This window comes from Ovis canadensis, chromosome 22, assembly GCF_042477335.2.
Source record: "Ovis canadensis isolate MfBH-ARS-UI-01 breed Bighorn chromosome 22, ARS-UI_OviCan_v2, whole genome shotgun sequence".
NCBI classification, from domain to species: domain Eukaryota; kingdom Metazoa; phylum Chordata; class Mammalia; order Artiodactyla; family Bovidae; genus Ovis; species Ovis canadensis.
In genome coordinates this window covers 64,405,001-64,425,000 of record NC_091266.1, presented here as the reverse complement: position 1 = coordinate 64,425,000, position 20,000 = coordinate 64,405,001, and the positions used below count along the sequence as shown (strand labels likewise).

The 20,000-nt window shown below is 52.4% G+C and overlaps 1 protein-coding gene across 16 annotated transcripts in view; it reads left to right on the top strand.

Moving 5' to 3' along the window:
* Positions 1–20,000, top strand: part of EBF3 (EBF transcription factor 3) — a 126,933-nt gene that overhangs the window by 72,663 nt on the left and 34,270 nt on the right. For 9 of the 16 annotated variants that reach the window (XM_069567755.1, XM_069567752.1, XM_069567759.1 and 6 more), the window contains 2 exons: positions 15,414–15,495; positions 18,958–19,075. In XM_069567755.1, coding sequence (XP_069423856.1) covers positions 15,414–15,495; positions 18,958–19,075 — 200 coding nt within the window. Of the gene's footprint in view, positions 1–15,413; positions 15,496–18,957; positions 19,103–20,000 lie in introns of all 16 variants that reach the window. The other 7 variants (XM_069567756.1, XM_069567753.1, XM_069567748.1 and 4 more) reach the window with 1 other exon arrangement.

The following is a 20,000-nucleotide window of genomic DNA, read 5'->3' as shown; positions in this document are numbered from 1 at the left end:
ATTATGTATGATAATATATGCACGTTTTCTTATTTTTAACTTCAGGGCCATATGTGGTGCTGTTGTCGGAGCAGGTGAAAAGTCTGAGTGTGTTTAATTTGCTTGACAAACATTAGGCTGGGGCTTGTCAAGTGGAGTATAGCGAATGCCAGTCTTTATTTACTCCTTATTGATTACCCCAAACTCTAAACATCTGCATACCTTGTATAAATTTCCACTTATGAAGCTGAAATTGATGAATGAAAGCCCATGCCATTTCCCGGGGATTGGTACATTTCAGGAGTGAATCACAATCAATTATTGTCATAGAACTATTGAAATATAAAGAGAGTAGGGAGGGGGGGCCGTGGCCGCTCTGGGTGGATTCAGGCACGAGCCATTCCTCCCACGTGTGTGCGAGGAGCCCGGGACTTCGTAACGAGCATGGCAAGTGTGCTGATTGGCAAGGGGCTGCTGGCGCCTTCCCCTAAAATGGGAAGATTCATATTTGGGGGTTATGATCGGGTGGCAGTTTTCAAGTGCATTGTCACAGGTTGGGAAAGCATTTTAATCAAGCTGGCTCGTTGTGCCTACTTGCGATGTGGTTTAAGCAGCAGTCTTATTAGTTTAACCCTGCACGGTGAAAGCAAGCAGGCTTATTTCTGATTAGATCAAATGTGCAGACATAATGGAAAAAGTAATTAAGTGATGAATGTACTCTTAGACGTGGACTAATCATACTGTATTTATGTGGCTGGTGCATAGCTGTGACCTTCTGTGCCGTGTTTATGGTCAGTGGTGATTATCATTAATTTGTAACACATATAAACATTCGTGCAACACAGCTCTCTGAGCTGATCTGGGACGCACAGTTCTTGACTGGGACCCACAGGGTTGCTCACCTTGTAGGTGTCCATTGCTCCCAGCTAAGCCCTCACGTGAGTGGAAACTGCTGCAGAAGCCCCCGTGCTCTTCCGCAGGAACAAGTCTTACATGGAGACCGAGCTCCTCACGCTCCTGGCTCACTGCCTTCATGGTAGTGGCTTCCAGGGAGCTCGGATCTGCCCCTCCCTCGTTTTCCTGGGGAGGCCCCAGCACCACTTCCTGGCCCCTGCTTGTCAGCAGTCCTAGACTAGGATCCCCCACAAGGTCCAGAATCATCCTGTTCCATCAAGAGTACTTGACTTGGTCATTTCTCTGAAGCTGCTGAGACATGAATGCTTCCTGGCTGGTGCCTTTGCCCTGGGTCACGGTGGAGGCCATTGCTGGAGAGAGGAGGCCCATCCGTCTCCCGTAACAGCCTGGCTGGCTGCAGGTCAGCCCCCGAGGAAGAGACCTCAGACGGGGCCGGCCTGGGCAGACATCTCAGATGCCCGGTGCTTGGAGGGAGTGATATCAAACCCTTCCGCCACTGTCACACGCTCCTGAAGCACGCTCTGGGCTGAATCAGAGAGCCTCTCACCAGGGTCACGTGCAGTGAGGCCTCTGTGGGCCACTGGAGTTCTGTGCTTTCTTTATCAAAGAATTCTCAGAAGTGGGCCACGGGGGCCCTTTAACTTGGTGGTGCTCCAAACCAGAGGCCACTGAGCCGCAAAGGTGGTGTGGAGCTGGCCGGGGACCCTGCGTCCCTGTGGATGTCACTGCGGGTCTGACGCCGAGCTAATTGCAGGCAGTCATCTAGCTCTGGCTTCTGCAAAAATGGACATAAACACGGAGGGAAAACACAACAGTTGTTCTCGTGAAGAGCGGCCTCGGGACAAAGACAAAGAATAAAAAATGTCTTTTGTATTTACTTGAAACAAATGAATGGTATCAGGTGAAAAATATCTGTCTGTGCTTGTTCAGATTTAAGGCCTACAAATTTGCACCTTATTTCAATTTCCTGCATGCACTGGAGGAGGTGCGAATAGCTTATTCAGAGGCAGATTAATGCAAAAGAGCTGAGGGGGGACATAAATCTACAAGCAGTGACTTGTACCATCATGTAAGTGTAATGATTATCAAACTGGAATCAGGGCTCGGAGTATCAGCTTAACACAGAGAAAATTTGCTTGATGTGAGAGTATTAAAGTCGTGCTATAATATATCCATATACTGTGACTAAATTTTATAGTTCATGAAGCATATTAGTATTACACTATATCCTGGTACATTCAAAAGGTGATTTCCATTTAGATGCTCATTTTTCATGAAGATAAATATGACATGAATCATAATTTCCCTGAAGTAAATATTACAAATAATAAAATACTCAGGCAAGCAAGTTGAGGAATGACAGTAATGTTTTCCATTTGTATGGTAAGTGACGAGCCTTGTGGACTATCAAGTAACAAATTGAATGTTTAATCTTTCTCCATGCAGATTGAGGGCGGCAGAGAAGCAGCGGTCTCACAGCAAATCGAGAGTTCTCTGGTGGGTCGTGAAGTATCAGCTATTTTGCCTTTGGAGGCCAATAGAGGGTGTCAGCAGAGCTTTGTCAAAATATATCACGAGCATGAAGTTGTAAAATTGCAATTTACAACAAAAAGACTTTGGGATAACGGGCAAATCTTAGGCATGCTAAATACATAGCAAATATTTAGAGAGGCTTTGCAAGCAATTTAAATATTGTTAGGGGGAGTTGCTTAGCATCTGTGGCGCATCCCAGAGGTAAGGAAAGAAACATATCCTATCAAACGGTAAATAGTCTATTTCAGATGATAAAAATATTCCTCAGCGACCAGCGGATGGAGTTAAGCTAATAGGTTGAAGGTGGCTTCCAGCCAGGCCCCAGAATCAGGCACGACACACCTCTGGGCATCATGGCCTGGCCACAGGACAGCAAATTTGCTGATCTGTCCTTACGTTTTGGGAGTTCCTCTGGGCCTCGGGGATGCAGGGGCCTGAGGCCTGGGATTGTGTCTCTGATCTCTGCGTGGTTGGCATGAGGCAGGGTCAGGGCCTCCCAGCACCCCGAGGGGCCCTCCAGGTCCCAGTTCAGGAGCGCTTGGAGGCACGGCCAGGGGATGATCTTTTTTGCTAAAGGTTCTGTTGTATATTAATTTTAAGTTGCAGTGTCTGTACTGCAAGGTGATGCCACTAGCATTTTGATTAAGGATTTTATACATGAAAAAATTTTCATTATCTGAGTTCCCAGAGCCCTCCTGATTGGTTGGCCACCTGACCCACAGCTGGGTCTCGCGGGCTGGGGTGGCGCTGGGGCGGAGGTGTGCCCTGCGCTGTGGTCTCTGCTACGGGAGCAATTAACGGGGCTCCTGACTCTCGGGAAAGTCATGACTCTCCACGAGCAAGAAAGCAGCAAAGGCACTTCAGTGGGTTTTGCTCGTTTTCTGTTTCAGGAGGGTGAGGAAGGCACGTGGCATCGGAGGCATCATGAGCATGCAGGACAAGGCTGGGGTGGGGGGCGGGAACAGCGTTAAGAGTATGGCCTACTTTTATTGTTGCTTTTTTAAAACAGGATATTCTTCAGTTAATTTGTCTCGGTCGCTTTCCGTAATTCTTTGAACGTCTGCTCAGATTAAGGGTGAGGAGATGTAGTCCTTGAATGGGGGACAGAAGGGCTTGCTGTCTTATCATATGAAGACAGGGACAGGACTGTGGGACTCACAGGGTTGTGCTGCTGGTGGTCAGCTCCCTGGGGGCTGCAGAACTCTGATCAGGAACTCCGCTGGGGGCAGCCGGAGAGTGAGGAGGGACGACCTAGCTGGGAGGAGGGTGGGTCCCAGGTCAGTCTGCAGGTGGGAGCTGCCTGTTGGTGGCTCCGGGGCTTCTGCCTGCTCCCAGGACGCCGCCGTGGGGAGCCCTCTAGTGGGGACCGGCGGCACTGCGGCCTGTCTGGCATCAGTGTGGATGTTGTCCCCCCTGGATCCCCAGCTCAGGGTGGACCCCGCCCCAGTAGGAGGGAGGTGAAGAGGGGGACTTCTCGGTGGGCCCTGAGCGCGGTGATGGGAACACGCTGGCTGTCCACGTGCTAGGCCAAGGCGACACACCTGTTCTCTGCAGAGCAGGCAGGACCTTCCGGAAGGTGCTGAGCGGCCTTGTCGGGGCGGGTGCTGGTCCTGCTCGCTGACCATCCTGGAAAGTTGCCGCTGATCAGCAGGAGCGGAGTGGTGCTGGCTGGAGGCCGCCTGTACTCCTGGGGCTGCAGCGGGAGGTGGGTGGTGGCTTCCCTGCCGTGTTCTCTGCGTGTCACTCCCTGGCCCGCGCCCTGCCGTTTGTAGGGTCCTGTGTACACTCTGTGCATGCTGGGGTTTTGACAACTCTCTTACCTTTTTTTTTGTAATTGCAGAATCATAAAATATTTTAATTTCAAGGTTAGCAATTTTCCCTTGCATACTTAATTTATAATTAGCTGGTTTATAAACCTGTTCTGCGAATATGATTTTACTGTTGCCAAATGTTCTTCATGAATAATTAAGGGCAAATCCCTATTTATCAAATTATTAATATACCTAATAGCCTTGTTTTCGTAAACAATGCATTGGAGTTGGATTTAAAGGGAGCCCTTCTCCGAGGGATCTGGTGTTGGGTTCCCACTGCGGTGAGGACCCTCTCGGGGTGTCTGCACAGAGGGATGCTTGTGCTGCGTCGATGTCACGCCCCCCCGGGGCTTCTTTCCTCCACAAAAGCGCAGGTATCAGTAGCTGGACAAACACAATGGCCATTCACCAGTGGGACTGGCCTCCCCGGCCCCGCGAACAATGTTGTTATTTGTTCTGAGCAGTTCAGCAGGAGCGTTTTTTGGAGGAAATGTAACAGATGAAACCATCCTTTCAGCCTTTCAAGGTCTCTTTTCGGCATAATCCTCCCCCACCATCCGCAGGATCCCGCTTTTCAAACTGGGAAAGCGACTCTCACCTGCAAGTTGGACCCAAGGACATAAAGAGCTGTGGTCCCGGCCCTCCAGCTGGGTGACCTGGATCCTTGAGGATTTGGGTCCAGAGGACAGAGGAAGAACTCCGGAACGTGCTTCAGTTGGGAGGGAAAATGAAAGCTCATGCGGGGTGTGTGTGTGTGTGAGTGTGTGTGCGTGCGTGTGCATGCATGCGTGTAACACTTGCCCAGGGTGTGTGTGTGTGTGTGTGTATGTAACACTCGCCTGGGGTGTCTGTGTGTAACACTCTCCCAGGAGTGTTTGTGACACTCACCCATGTGTGTGTTTGTGTGTGTGAGACACTCGCCCGGGTGTGTGTGTGTGTAACACTCTCCCAGTAGTGTTTGTGACACTCACCCGTGTCTGTGTGTGTGAGAGAGACACTCGCCCGGGTGTGTGTGTGTAACACTTGCCCAGGGTGTGTGTGTATAACACTCTCCCAGGAGTATTTGTGACACTCGCCCGTGTGTGTGACACTCACCCAGGGTGTGTGTGTGTGTGTGTAACACTCACCCGGGGGTGTGAGATACTCGCCCGGGGTATGTGTGTGAGATACTCGCCTGGGGTGTGTGTGTGTGTAACACTTGCCTGTGTGTGTGTGTGTGTAACACCCGGGGGTGTGTGTGTAACACTTGCCTGGGGGTGTGTGTGTAACACTCTCCCAGGAGTGTTTGTGACACTCACCTGTGTGTGTGAGACACTCGCCCGTGTGTGTGTGTGTGTGACACTCGCCCGTGTGTAACACTCACCCAGGGTGTGTGTGTGTGTAACACTTGCCTGTGTGTGTGTAACACCTGCCTGGGTGTGTGTAACACTCTCCCAGGAGTGTTTGTGACACTCACCTGTGTGTGTGAGATACTCGCCTGTGTGTGTGTGTGTGTGTGACACTCGCCCGTGTGTAACACTCACCCAGGGTGTGTGTGTGTGAGATACTCGCCTGGGGGGTGTGTGTGTGTGTAACACCTGGGGGTGTGTGTGTGTAACACTTGCCTGGGGGTGTGTGTGTAACACTCGCCCAGGTGTGTGTGCTCGTGCGTGTGTAACACTCACCTGGGGGTGTGTGCACGTGTAACACACAGCCCCGCCCTCCTCTGTGCCCGTCAGCTTCACCAAGGGCCGCAGGGCCGCTCCCTCTTGCTGTGCCAGTGCCCACGCCAGCCTCTCACCCACTGGAGGTCCCCAGCTGCCACCCCTTGGTAGTTCCAACAATCAGAACAACAAGCAAGCCCGTGACCCTGGTTCAGGACTATCTGCCTAGCGTCAAACTTGCGGGTATGCCGCCTGGGGGTCCCTGGCTTCCCCAGCTGGGGAGCCCGGCCCGTGTCCGGGGTGGTTTAGGCGCTGGCTTCCCCGGCGGGGGGCCTGTGTCCGGGGTGGCCATTGATGGGTCTCCAGAAGGAGACGAGGGCCTTGCGGCCGTGTTCTCGGGGCGGCCGTGCTCTCGGGGCGGCCGTGTGTGAGCCCCGCGCCGTGTGTGCGCGACGCCGTGCGCATGATTCATTCCCGAGCAGTTTTAGCCCTCATAAAATATTCATTTTGGTTGTGCAGGGCCCTGTAATTGCCATCTCTCACCCTGAATTATTTATACCTTGCACAGACTGACAAAGCTTTGCCATGCGGCCCTAGATGAATCAGAAACATGGATCTTTGCTGCCAACAGCATTATAGTTTCACAAAATATGGCAGCAACGTCACTCTGGGCTGCCTCATCTCTAAATCCAGCTTTTCTTGATTTGACATTTTCTTTACTCTTCCATTGTCTTAGTCAGGCAGAAAGGTTGCCTCTTAACTTGAAGCAGCAACCTTTCTTGCTTGCATTATAGCCGCTGTGCTTGAGAGGACTAATGTATCTTTATTGCCCTTACTTTTTTATGCTCGGTAACAAGACAGTGCTTGGGCCCACTTTAGAGCCATATATTATACATTAGCGATAAAATGATGCAAATAGTCCTGAATACTCTTCAGACAGATAGTGGAGATCAGGCTGGATCAAGCTGCTTGTCACAGAAACAGACGAGAAAAGGTGTCTGGAACTTGGGCCTGGCCGCCCGCCCTTGGCTGTGGGCTGCAGGCCCGGCTGGAGGGTCCCAGGCGAGGCTGGCGACCTGTATGGGCCCCTCTGTGGGTGGAGGTAGCATGCCAGGCTCCCCACTCTCGGATCCTAAATGCGTCTATTCAGCATCCAGCCTCTTCCCCAGCCTGGGCGCACCGGGACATCTCCACTTTGCAGCCGGGCGCTGACTGGTATTTCCTTGTGTTTCTCTGTTGCAGCCTGAACGCGCCTCCCTGCCTTGGGCGGGGACTCCGGGGGGTGGGACATGGGTGCGCACCGTCCCCACAGGCCCAGACTCGGGCACTTGGAAGGCATCGCATCTGGATATTCAGGGGAACCGTGTATCATGAATTAGGTACTGGGAGGAGGGAGCGAAACTCCTCCACAGACCTTTCCAAACTGGAAAGGGGAGAGACCCGACGGATTCTGACGTGTCCAGAGTTCTGGTTTCGGAGCCGAGACAATGACGGCCTGCAGCCGTTCCAGGGCAAGATGCCCACGTGCCCACGGGAAGGAGGGTTGGGGGTACTCACGTGCAGGGCTACATGGGGCGCTGGGCCACAGCGACCGTGCCCGGAACACCTTGGTCCTTCTCCGAGCCACGGAAAGGGCTTAATTTATGGCTCCTGGCTCATCAACAAAGGGAGCGAAAGCGGGAAGGCTCGGAGCTGTTTCAAGTAATGGATGACCTGGACACACATTTCTCTTGTATTTGTTGACACGCAGGAGTAATGAAGTTAAAGCTTTGCACACATGTGCCCCTCATTAAGCTGCATTACCTGCATTAAAACTAATAATTGCCACTCAGAGCTGGGCTCCCATTAATCATTTATAATGTTTTAATAAGTTTTTAATCAGGACCTAAAAGGCTAGAGAGGCCGGTGTGGGCAGGTCTGACACGGGCATCCTGTGTGCACGCACAGGCTTGATTTAAAATGTGATTTTTTTTTATTATTAATTCAGCCCACAGTGATGATGGTTCTTAATTAAGCAAGCTGGCGTGGACGAGGTAAAATGTGTGTCTGAATAGGGAAAGGCGAATAAGGTCTTCCCCACGTGGAGATTGGCGGGGCCGGGGGGAGTGGGGGTGCAGAGAAAACCCCAAACAAAAAACCTGCACGTTTGTTTTGAGGATTCTCCCTGTCGCCGGCAGAAATGAGAATGGCAAGAAGAGCCATCCCCGTATCTTCAGATCCGTCTGCACGCACCCAGTACGGTGGGAGAGGTTTGAAGCCCTAAGTTCGGATAAGCAGAGGCACTTAATCTCCGCACACAAAGTCTTTGTAAAAGTCTCCCCTGGAGCTGGCAACAAGTCAGGGGGTGCATCTGATGTGAGCCCAGTGATGCTGGCATTTTTCTTAAATAAGGAGCTTCGTGATCAGAGCTGGCAAATAGAGCAGTGTCCAGAGGGAGTGAGGAAGCGGTTTTAATGAGCCCGCAGCGAAAGACAAAATACAGACTGATTGACAGGGCGAATGATCTGCTGGGGAAATAATGTCAAAGCCGCGTCGCCCATTAGAAATAGAGAAATAGGTAAAGGGGGAAAGAGAGAGAGAGGCGCTTGAAGCAAGAGCCCTGGTGTAAATAGAGCGCACTTCACGTTTCTTTTGTGTTGTGCAGTTGACTTCTTTTAAACAGATAACCTTATCAAAACTATCATGAACTATCAGGAACAGTTACAGAAATTACTAACTAGAATCCTGACAGCGAGTCGGGGAGGGTAACTGACAGAGCGTGGAGCTCGGGCGCTTGTGTGCTGCAAGAGTGCCTACCTGGGCTTTACTTATCTGAACACATTAAAACCACCCAGAAAAGTTTAATGCGAGTCACACAAATTTCTCCAAAAGGAGGGCTCGGCAGGATCTGTTCTGGGGGTGGAGATGGAACTGGCCGGCAAAGCTATTAAATCCCATCAGATCTCTTTGGCATCATTTTAATGAGAATCATCACACCCGGTACAAGATCATGGTATCTATAAGTGCCTCTTGACAGCCGCCGCTGAAATTGTGATGAAAAGGAAAACCATTATAGCAGAAATTTAGCGATAAGGCCCTTTGGAGGGATGGTGGGGCCTGGTGTGGCTCTAGACCTCGAAGGGTTAATTTTCTAAACCTAATAATGTTCGATAGTGAGGTATTTGTCGGGAGATAAAGAAGTGATAGAATCTGGGAAGTGGGTCCCTTGGCGATTGTAGTACAAATATTGTTAATGCGGTGTGGTTACTACGGCAAGGGAAGTAAAATAGCTCCAGTCCACTGGAGACAGCCTCGGCTACAGTAGAGCAGGAACCTCCAGACAAAGGCCAGTAATTGTTGAACCGTGAGTCAAGCCGTGGATCCTCTCAAATCCTCCTCGATCTGCATTTACATGCAGGATATCATGCGTGCTGGGGGACGGCGCCCACGGGGACCAGGAGGCCCCCGTGGGGAGTTGGGCGGCCCCAGCCCTCCCGCTTGGGCGGGGGAGGGGGTGGGCCTCATCAAGGCCATCTGGGCCCAGCTGTAAAATTCAATCCCGTCCCCCCTCCGGGCCCTCCGTGATGACGTCATGCAGGCACTATGAGTATATGAGACCCATAACTTGAAATGTACAAGAATTTAATAAGTCTGGTGTTAAAGCAATTTGTCATGGCATATTTGAAGAATAAATCAGACTAATGGAGCAGATTTCCCCTCCTGTACGGCATTACAGGACATGAGCCCAGTCACAGCTAATGGCAGGAGTGGAGGGAAAAAAAAAGAGGCCTGACATTAAGACCCTCGCATTTTGGAAATCCGATACGTATTGACCTGTGTACTATCTCAGTGCACAGATCTGATGTCAGCAGAGTGTACTCGTGTATAGGAACTGCTCATTACAGGTTTTCTGAGGAAGCACATTGTCTGCGAGCCCCAGAAGCCGATCGGCTAGGATTGCTCAGTAATCAATACTGCAGCGACTGATGGCCCGGCGTGCACACACCACAGCTGCGGCCACCCTTTCAGGGGCTTCCCAGTAATTAGCCGGGGCTCCGCCAAAGCACTCCCCCACCAGTCACTTTCTTATCAGTCAGGGGAAAGTCTCCTGAAGGCTCTATCTTTTAATTTGACTCTTTTTAACTGTTTCCTTTCAAGGGGGCAGGTGGGGCCGCAGCCACCGGCGCCCTGGCTGGGGCCGCTGTCCTGGGGGAGGGTGCGGGGTGGACACCTCGTGGAGTGACCCACTTCAGAGTGAACAGTCCGGTGGCATTTAGTCCAGTCACAGGGCTGGGCAGCCACTGCCATCTACTCACAGATGTTTCTGCTGGCCCCCAGAGACCCCTCTGCCCATCAGACACTTGGTCCCCTTCCCCCCACGCCCCACCACCCTGCAGCTGCCAGCTGGGGTGTCCTTCCCCACTGCATCTGCTGGGTGGTTTTTTTTGACTCATTTTCCTGGTCAAGGTTACTAGGTATGAAGAGTTTCCTGGTTTTGTGTTCTGGATTCAGTAACTGAAAACAGGGTTGATCTGGGATGGGGGTCCCTGCTGTTGGGGAACCCCGGAAGCTGTCAGCCATGATTCACACACAAATGCTTTGGGACTCTTGACCGGTAACCCAGAGGCCGGTCCATCGGTATCAGTTTGCTGCTTGTTAAGAGCTCAGCCTTGAGATGGAAAATTGAGCACCACCCCCCCACCCCCAAGGTTCCAGTGCTTTTCAGTGCTGGGCTCAGATTTCCCATGTTGCCATGATGGAGGGCCAGGAGCAGAGGTCTGCGAGCTGGGACTGAGGCTGGGGTCCCGTGAGGGAGGGGCTGTGGGTGGAGCTCTGTCCTGGGGGTGGGCTCCATGAGCTTGGGCCCACCGGGGATCTGGGGTCAAGGCCTCCTGTCTCAAAGCTCATGGTCCCCTCCGTTTCCAAGCACCAGCAAGACCAGGCCTGGGGACAGTCTAAGACTTGACAACTGAAAAATTAAATAAATATCATTGCATATAGGGTTTCTTGAGAGGCTGTGAACAGGTTGTTTCAGACACGTGATACCCACGTGCAAAAGACGAGCCTCGAGACAGTTCGAAGCCTCCTTTTCCTCCTCAGTCACCAGGTGTGCACGCCAAGCCCATTGCCTTTCTAAGGAGACAATCTATTTCTCCTTTGACCAGAGGGAAAGAAATCATTATTCCATGATTAGTGGCTTTGGTTAGGTAAGGCGGAAGGCGGTGGGGATGAGCTGTATTAATTACCCCACGCTTGCCGGCGAGACTGCCTTCTCAGCGACTTGGCCACTGGGAAGTTGCGGCTTTTGATAGAAGTGGGCAAGTTCTGAGCTCCTGGAAGCGGGAGGAAGGCACTGCTGTCAGATGAGAGACATCTCATCAGCTTTTCTCTGACAAACCAAATTCATTCCTTATGTAATTGATAACGGCCTTGGCCAATTACTTCACACATTACAATACACAGAGGCCCCCTTTACAGGTTTTGCAGGGCTGTAATTAGCTATGCTAATATCCCCTTTATTGGCCCTAATATTGCTCAACACCTTTTGCCATCCTGGAACCCACTAGAGCCCCATGGCCTGTCAGGACCGCTGATTATTGAGAAGGATAGCTTTAATCAAACATAATTGCAGTTAATTTTTCTCTCCTGCTCTGTTGCCAACGTCTAATGCCACGGACTCCTTGATATTCCATTAAATTACAATTAAACAGCCTCCTTTGTTTCTGATTGTCCTGAACAACACCACAAAGTTCTGTAGCCGCTTAAAGGAGAGTGTTTGGTCCTAATTGCCTGCGCGCTCACAAAGGGCCAATTTACACAATACCCATGTAGAATTTAAACAGTTCATAATGTAATGGATATTACACAGGAGCCTAACACTACAATTAAAATGATTTTCATCAGATAGAGAAGCTCTGGTTAATCAGCTTCATAAAAGTAAATATAAAGAGCTAATTCATAGCTTAAACACACAGAAAGGAGCAGACTCAGATTAGTCACTGCGGAGGGGGCTCGCCCCTTACCGTGGGATACCCGGGGTGGGCCCCGGTGTAAACGGTGGGCCGTGTTACCCGAGCCGCGTGCGGGGCGCCTGGGTCCTGCCGCGAGCACTTCCGGTGGCGCCGTTCGCCACGAGGCGGCAATGATGTCCGGACACCACGCTGAACCTTCCGCCGAGGGCGCAACCCCGCCCAGCGGCCTGGGAACCGACCCTGCAGAAGGGCAGGCAGCCTCGGGCTGTGACTAGCGCTCTCAGGGGCCGGACCCACGGCCCTGCTGTCGCCGCCCCCAGGTGGAGGACCCCGGGCCCACCCTCACAGGATGATGCTCTTGAGTTGAGACGCGCATGCTGTTCTCAGCGCTCCTAAGCGCCAGGGGGGCTCACCCGCGGGGCCCCTCGCCTAATCCCCGCTGGCTCTAAAAGAGGAAACCCGATGTCCAAAGTCACGTGCCCGCACCTTCCCTCTTTTCCTCACCGCTGAGAACTTGCCCAGGGTTTTGCGTGCAGTTTGCAAGCAGAATATTGCCGGGGAGTTTCGACTGACGTGTAGCAATGTGCCCTGAGCTGCCGCTTCCCCTCCTGCCTGGGAGAAACAAGTAAATAAAGCCCATATTTCAAGCTTGATTTACTCTGGTACCTACTGTGAAAGATGATGACTCTTTAGGGAAATAAAGACAGGGTCAGGGAATTAGTGTACATAATGGTCATTTTGGTGATGGGCCAACAGATGCAACCGGAACGCCCTGTACACAATTAAGCATAATGTACTAATGACAGGTTAGAATTTTTATCGCCTCTTCACCATCCAGCAGCAAATCCATGGTTAGCAGTAATAAAGAGTTTATTGGTGTTAAAGCCAAAGATTTTCTGACATAGGAAAGATTTTTCCTTTCATAACAAGAGTATTAAATCCTTTGTGTACCAGACTCTAGAAGTGAGATACGTAAAGTGCTTGTCAGATATACCTTAGGAAAAGCCAATTAAAGGGTAATTGAGTAAAGGATGAGAATTACCATCCGACCTCATGTGTGCGTCCCTTCTCAGCCTCCCCAGATGGCAGGGAGGCCCCTGCAGGTGGAGATCCAGGCTGGGTGAGTCCTTGGGATGGTTCGGTGCACTGGACTCGACCGCCCACCGAGGGGAGGCCTGATCGAATCCTCCAGGAACAGGAAGGAGGGCAGAAACTGGACACAGGCCCCCTCTTCCTCCTCTGTCTGTCCCCACGCGTGTCGGGCCTTTTTTGGTCTGAGTAACTGGGGCCCGATGCTGGGGAGGAACCCAGCTCTGAAGGCCCCACACTCAGGCCTATAGGTCTCTCCCAGGTGCTTTTGCTGCTCTTCAGAAACTTGGAAAAGAACCCTACTGATGCCTACATGGCCAGAACGTGTAAGCGTGTGTGTCCACAGTGGAGCCCCAAGATGTCTGGGATGGCTCCGGGGCCCAGCACCCCACTTTGCCCCTCTCTGTAGCCGCCAGCAGTCAAGGCCCATGGTGACCTCACACGGCATGGCCGTGCAGGCTCGATGCCCACTCTGCCCTCCTGGAGGTGAAAGGGCGAGTGGGCTAGAGAGACAGCAAGGGCTTGGAAGACGCCTGCTCTGGAGGGGGGAGATCAGGCCCCGAATGAAGGGCTCCGCCGGCCGGCTCCACGCGGCCGAGCAGCTCTGGCCCGCAGATGAGCCGGCTGGTAATGTGTGGAGTAATTGCACCGGCGTGGCTGTCCCCAAAGTGGAAACCTAATTGCCTGACAGGACGATAACTCGGTGACGCCCTCACCTTGTTAGGGCCTTCCTGATGCGGTCGGGTGCCGGGTGGCCGCAGGTGCGCCTAATTTACCTCGCTGCGGAGCGCGTGGAGCTTAATTGCACAGTGGTGGTTAGGAGAAATTGGTGGGTGGACGGCCGGGTGGCTTACTGTACGTGACGGCAGATGGTGTTCAGAGGCGCGGCAAGCTGAGTGTATAGGTGAGGCGAGTTAATAAAAGATGTAAATTCCAGCCTAAAATAGTGAGGCCGCGTGGGATGTAAGGAAATTTAATTAAGTGGCCACTATTCTTTTTCCCCCGCCAGTCAGTTGGGTGTTCCTCTGCTCTGGTGGAAAGTCGTCCCGGATACGCTGGGAGACGTGAATCTCCGTCTTCTGGATCTTTTTTATTTTCTGAGATGATAAGCTACTGCAAGGAACCTTGGCTTTCAGGTTGAAGTCAAGGCTATCACGTGAAGCTTCGTAAAAACTGGGTCATCATCCAGTGGAACGTTGAGATTCGGGAGGAAAATGGAGAAGATGAGTGTTGATGGCCGTGTGGATGCGTGTCAGCCCAGAGGCCCCGGCTTTGTTGGGCTCAGGACGCCCGTGGCCGTCTTGAGAGGAGGCAGCGGTGGTGGAGGTCTGAGACTCCCATTCTCCCGTGGCCGGGGGTATAGCCAGGCCTCCTAGGGCCCGTGCACCTCTGTCACAAGTCAGGGCATTGGAGTTTGTCCCGGAGCACGTGGGCGTGTGGAGGACGGCGTCTCAGCACTTTGGAGACCCCTGAAACGTCATGCTTCCCAGCAAGACCAGGCCTGGGTGGGGAACAGGACCCCTTCCGCGTCCTGCCTCGCTCTCCAGCCAGGGCGTTGAGCGTTTCCCTGCCGCGCGTGGGGGCCTTGATCAGTCCCTTAAAACCACACATAGGCCTTTCACAGACATCGCTGCCCTGAAAACAACATCCCCAATTTTCTCTTAAGATGTGTACTTATTTTAACTTGAAAAACTTTCCCTTAAAAGTGTGGCAACCCAAGCAGTGGTGGCCCCATAGGGTTGGGCTGCCAGGTAGAATTCACGCCTCGTTAAATTTGAATTTCAGATAAACAATTTTTTTTTTTTTTTTTTAAGGATAGATATAGGCTTTGGAATTCTCAAGTGGATCAGTGGTAAAGAATCTGCCTGCCAAGGCAGGAGACACAGGAGATGCAGGTTCAATCCCTGGGTTGGGAAGATCCCCTAGAGGAGGAAATGGCAACCCACTCCAGTATTCTTGCCTGGAGAATCCCGTGGACAGAGGAGCCTGGTGGGCCATAGTCCATGGGGTTGCAAAGAGCTGGACACGACTGAGCAACTGAGCATGCACGCATGCTTTGGGACAGGCCTGTCCAAACATTATTCATTGTTTATCTGAAATTCAGTTTTGACTAGGTATTCTGTGTTTTTATTTGCTGAAGTTGGCAGCCCTCTCTAGGGTGGACAGGTCTCCAGGGGTTAATGGTTGTGCAAAGATCCAGGTGAGAAATGGCCAGTCCAAGGCACAGTTGTTATTTTAGAGCTTGGAAAAGCCCCAGCTCTCAAAACAAATGTAAGTCACTCCTTCCGCATGTGGAGACACTGGGCGCTGGACCTGGGGGTGCCTGCCTGGCTGCCCCCGGCTCTCTCTCTCTCTCTCTATCGCTCCCTACAGGGCAGCCAGCAGATGGCATGGGGTCGTTTCCCTGGCTCCCCAGGCAAGAGTACCTTTCAAAAACTTTGTGTCTTTTGTCTGATAACCCTAACAAATATCCATTTTTTGTATCTTTGTAGATTCTTTCTAAAGTTTTTCCTCAAGTGCAATCAGAACTGTTTGAAGAATGCAGGCAACCCCCGGGACATGCGAAGATTCCAGGTACGCGATTCTGGACCGCGGTCCGCACTTGGAGTACGAAAGTCGAATTCTCTGGTGTGCAGTGGTTTGGGGAGTCAGTGTTTAGTTTCCAGGGGCCTGGGTGCAAACCAGGATGGGTTCATTTGATGGAACCTTTAAATCGAATGCTTTGAAATGATGTGGCAGCTTGTGTTGGCCAGAGCTATGCAGCCCGCTGAGACATACATCAGAGTGAGGTCTGCTCTGGAAACATGGTGTGAGTTTCTGCTCTGATGAGGGGGTATGTGTGTGTGCCCCTTGCAGTGGGCACACGGCCCGGCTCTGCACGTTAGTCAGCAGGGCACCCTGAAATCAGAGGAATCAGAGCTGTAGGTTAGGTTGGAGTCTGTCTTATATTCAACCATGATGAGTGCTATGGGTGTGTTACAGAGACTTGAAGGATCTTTCCAAGTCAAGGCCTCCTAAGGTTAGCGTCTCACTTAGTCTCTTCCCTGCTTCTCGCTTGGCTGGTTAGACTTTGGGGGCCACACCAAAGATCTCCCTTAGGGATGGCCTGGCCTGTTGTGGGGAACACCGCTGGGTAATACGTGGGGTCCCCTCCCAGAATGGAGGGGCCACCTCTTGGCGGGGCTGGACTTGTTCCAGCCAGGCCTCCCCCAGTTGCAGGCTGTTCCCCTGCTCAGCTTCCCTCCCCCCAGGAATCCCCTGATTCCTCGCCTACAAGCTGGACTGTGTCCCTGCACCCAGGCTAGCTCGTCCTCTGCTTGGCCTCAGATCCCAGGATTTGCTCTCAAGGAGCTAGATGGCAAGCCAGTTTGGGGTTCAGTTGGTTTTCAGTTGGATAAACTACAATCCAGTCACATTGTTCTTGCCTTTGTGAATGACCGGGAGGTGGCTTCAGGGGAAGGGTGCTCAGCACACAGGATGGATTATTTTACTGACTTTCATCATAAAAATATCTGGGCCGGGACACAGAACTGGTCCTTACCTGCCAGCGAAGAACGTGGGCCCCATTGCTAGGCTGGGTATTGCCAGATGGTTCTTCTTTGGCATTTGATTTACCATCAAATCACTCAAGGCTTTTCTGGAAATGTAAGTGGTGCTTCAGTCTTCGGGTGAAACACCGGACCCCTGTCTTGACATCCAGCCCAGCAGTCAGGGGGTGGAGCCAGCAGCCAGCCCGCAGTCAGGTGCAGCAGTCAGGTGCAGGAGTCACGTGTCTCCTGCAGGCAGTGGGCCTGCTTCCAGTCCTCGGGCGCAGGGCTCCACACCGGTCCACTGGGTGGACCGGAGGTCACACAAGGCTCAGCAGTGGCCACAGGCAGCCTCGGGCACACGTGGCCTGCAGTTCCTAGAAGGGCCTCCTCCAGTGTCTGGAGCTGCTCGCCCTGCCTCTCAGGAGACTTAGCTGAGCTGAGCAGCAGGTCAGGGCTTGCATGCGTTTCCAGCCCGTATCAGTCTCAGCACCTTTCCGTAGGTGCATGGCGGGGCTGGCCGGCTGCGAAACGGAACACAGCCCGCCACGCTCTCTGCTCAGTGACACTTTTCCCTTGGCGACTGACCTATATAGAGACGACAGAGCAGAGATGGTGTCCTTTTGTGTGTTTACTTTTACCCTTTCTTGTTTCTTGAACTTATCATGGTCGAGGAATGGAGAGGGTCAGGTGTGTGGCTCAGGGTTACTTCTGTGTCTCTGCATCCCACATGGGGGCGTGCTGGTCGAGGCCCCTCTGTGCCCAGGGTGGGGACTGGCAGACAGGCTGCCAGGAGGGCACCTGCATGACCCTGGCATCAAGCCTGCCAGGCCAGTAGTGGTCCCAGAGTGGGGTCAGAGCCACCCCTGACAGGGCGGCAGGGATGTCTCACCCTGGACCTGGGGACGCTGGACTGGCAGTGATGCTGGCATTATTTCGAGGCTCAGAGGGGCCTGTGCTGTGGAGACTTGCACAATCTTGGCAGTGCCCACAGTGATAGAGGGTCATCCGGAAGGTGGTCCCTCCCTTGGCGGGGGGGGGGGGGGTCTAATGGGTACTTGTCATACCTTGCCGTCTTCTTGTGGGGCCTGAGACTTTTATAAGACATTAGTTACTCACAGACACCTTGACATACAAATACATAGAATGCCTTCACATATAAATATGTAGCTTTGCCTTTTTGAAAACCTTTTCCTTATAATCAGTTTTATCTGTCATTTTTTTAAACTAGCAGACTTTTTATAAGAACAGTTTAAGGTTTACAGAAAAGTTTCACAGAAAGCGTGAAGAATCCCCCCGAGCGCCTGGCCGCCCTGCCCCACCCCGTCCTATCTCCACCCCCCAGCTCTCCCCTGCATCTTGCATGTGTGGCTCCTTGTTCACGGAGGCTTGCCACAGCTGAGGCTTTTACGCCACCTCGTGTGGCAGGCTTTGACGTGTGCCCACCTCCTGGTGCCCCCGTACCTGCCCAGCTGTTCTCTGTGAGGCTGTGGTTCTCTGGGTGGAGCTGGCCCTCCCTGCTGTCTGAACAAGAACCGGGGCTCCCCGCACCCCAGATCCAGGCTCTGGCTCACGTCTGGGCTCACGTCTCAGCTACCCCAGGTCTCCCAGAGATAATGCATTATGCAGAGCCCCTCTGTTCAAGGCAGATCTCAGGGCCGGTGTCTTTTCCTGTTTCCTGAGTTGTTAGCTAGGCGGGGGTACCGATTCTGGGGTGCTTGTCGCAAGCTCCCCGGGGAAGGTGTCCCTGGGAGCAAGGCTGTCCCTGCCAGCGTGACTTCCTTCTTTACTCCTGTGAAGTACTGAGACTGGGGAGGGCCTGAACCTGGATCAGGGCCGAGTCATCCCTCCAGCAGGAAGCTCGTTCCCCAGACAGAGTGGTCCTCACCTTCCTCACTGTGAATGTGAGAAAGGATACTTTCCCTGCTCAGAAACCACTTTATTCCTATTCAGCTCGATCTTTTCAGATGCAAAAACGTTCATTACCACACACTGGCTGTAACTGTGACATTGACCTGGGCTCATTTGATGATAGAATGTGGGCAGTAGAAATAGCTTCTGATTTATGAAGCCTTTTTTGGGGAGGGGGAGGGGAGCGGGGACAACTCTGAATCCTCACAACTCCTCAAGGAAGGACAGTCTCCAGTGAACCCATTTTAATTAGATAAACTATCTAATCAATATGTGAACAGATCAATCAAAACGGTAGCTTTAAGACGAGTGGCTGGAGGGGTGTTTCTGCAGCTAATGGCGAAGAATTTTTCCCTCTGAATTGGATTCACTTGTTAGCATAATAGGAGATTAAACTGTAATTAGTGCAGCGGGTTTGGAAGAGAAGCAATCTTGAGTCACAACAAAACAACCCACCCACCCCATTAGCCGAAAAAGGCTGTATGTGTGTGGCTTCGAGGCAGATCCAGGAGCAGCCGCGGGGGGCTCGGGGGGGGCCCGCTGCCTGGTGGGCCCTGCTCCCGTCTGCCTTGGGTCTCACCGGCCCTTGTCTCCGCAGGTTGTCGTGTCCACCACGGTCAACGTGGACGGCCACGTGCTGGCCGTGTCCGACAACATGTTTGTGCACAACAACTCCAAGCACGGGCGGCGGGCCCGCCGCCTGGACCCGTCAGAAGGTACGGCCCCTTCTTATCTGGAAAATGGTAGGCACACGCTGAGCGTCTTCTTTTTATTTGCGATGCTTCCTTTTCTTCGCGCCATCCTTTTTGTTGTTGTGGTTTCATGTCCAGTTGCCCCTCCCTGGTCCCCACGTCCTCGGGGCGGCCCCCTCCCCTCCCCCACTGGGGGGGTCGGTGGGCTCGGCTTTCCCACCCTGCTCACCCCCGTGGCCCTCACTTTATTGGTTGATCTGTGTCTAAGATTTGTTTCTTTTGCTTAGAGCATTTCCTGCAGTTTTCATTTATGTGGGGTTTTTTTGGCTTCTTGTAAGCCTCCATCCGGGTCATCCCCAAGGCTTTGGGCACCTGCTAGGGCGCTCACATCCTGGTCCTGTGGGCTTCGGGGACCTCCTGGCCCTCCATGGGGAGACAGCCTGCGCACGTGCGTGTGTGTCCACACGTGGGGGTGTGAGTGGAGGGAACAAGAGAAAAAAACCAGCATAAAATGTGTACCAAACGCTTCCAAGTGACGGACTTCTTGTTTTGCTTGTTAAATGAGAAGAAATTTAGTAAGGGTGATAGGCTTGTAGTCAGGATGCAGAAACACACAGACACGGACCTTTCCAAGCTGCCCTGTCACCTGCTCTGTGTGGACAGGCGGGTATCTCCCCCTAACGTAAGGTCTGGTCCCCTATAAAACAGTCCATGAAAAGCATGAGGTTCTGACCAATAAAAATTGCTGGGAAAGTAATGTGAGTTGTTTTTTTTTTAAGTGAATTGCAAACACAGCAGCATGATGAAATTCTTCAAAGAGCCTGTAGACTAAGTGATTTTAAGACAAACTCTCTAGACTGAGGTCCTGGGTTCAGGAGCTGCACGTGGGGCAGACAGACTGTTGACAGGAAAATGAACGAAGCCCTTGTGGGTCATCGGAATGAAGTAT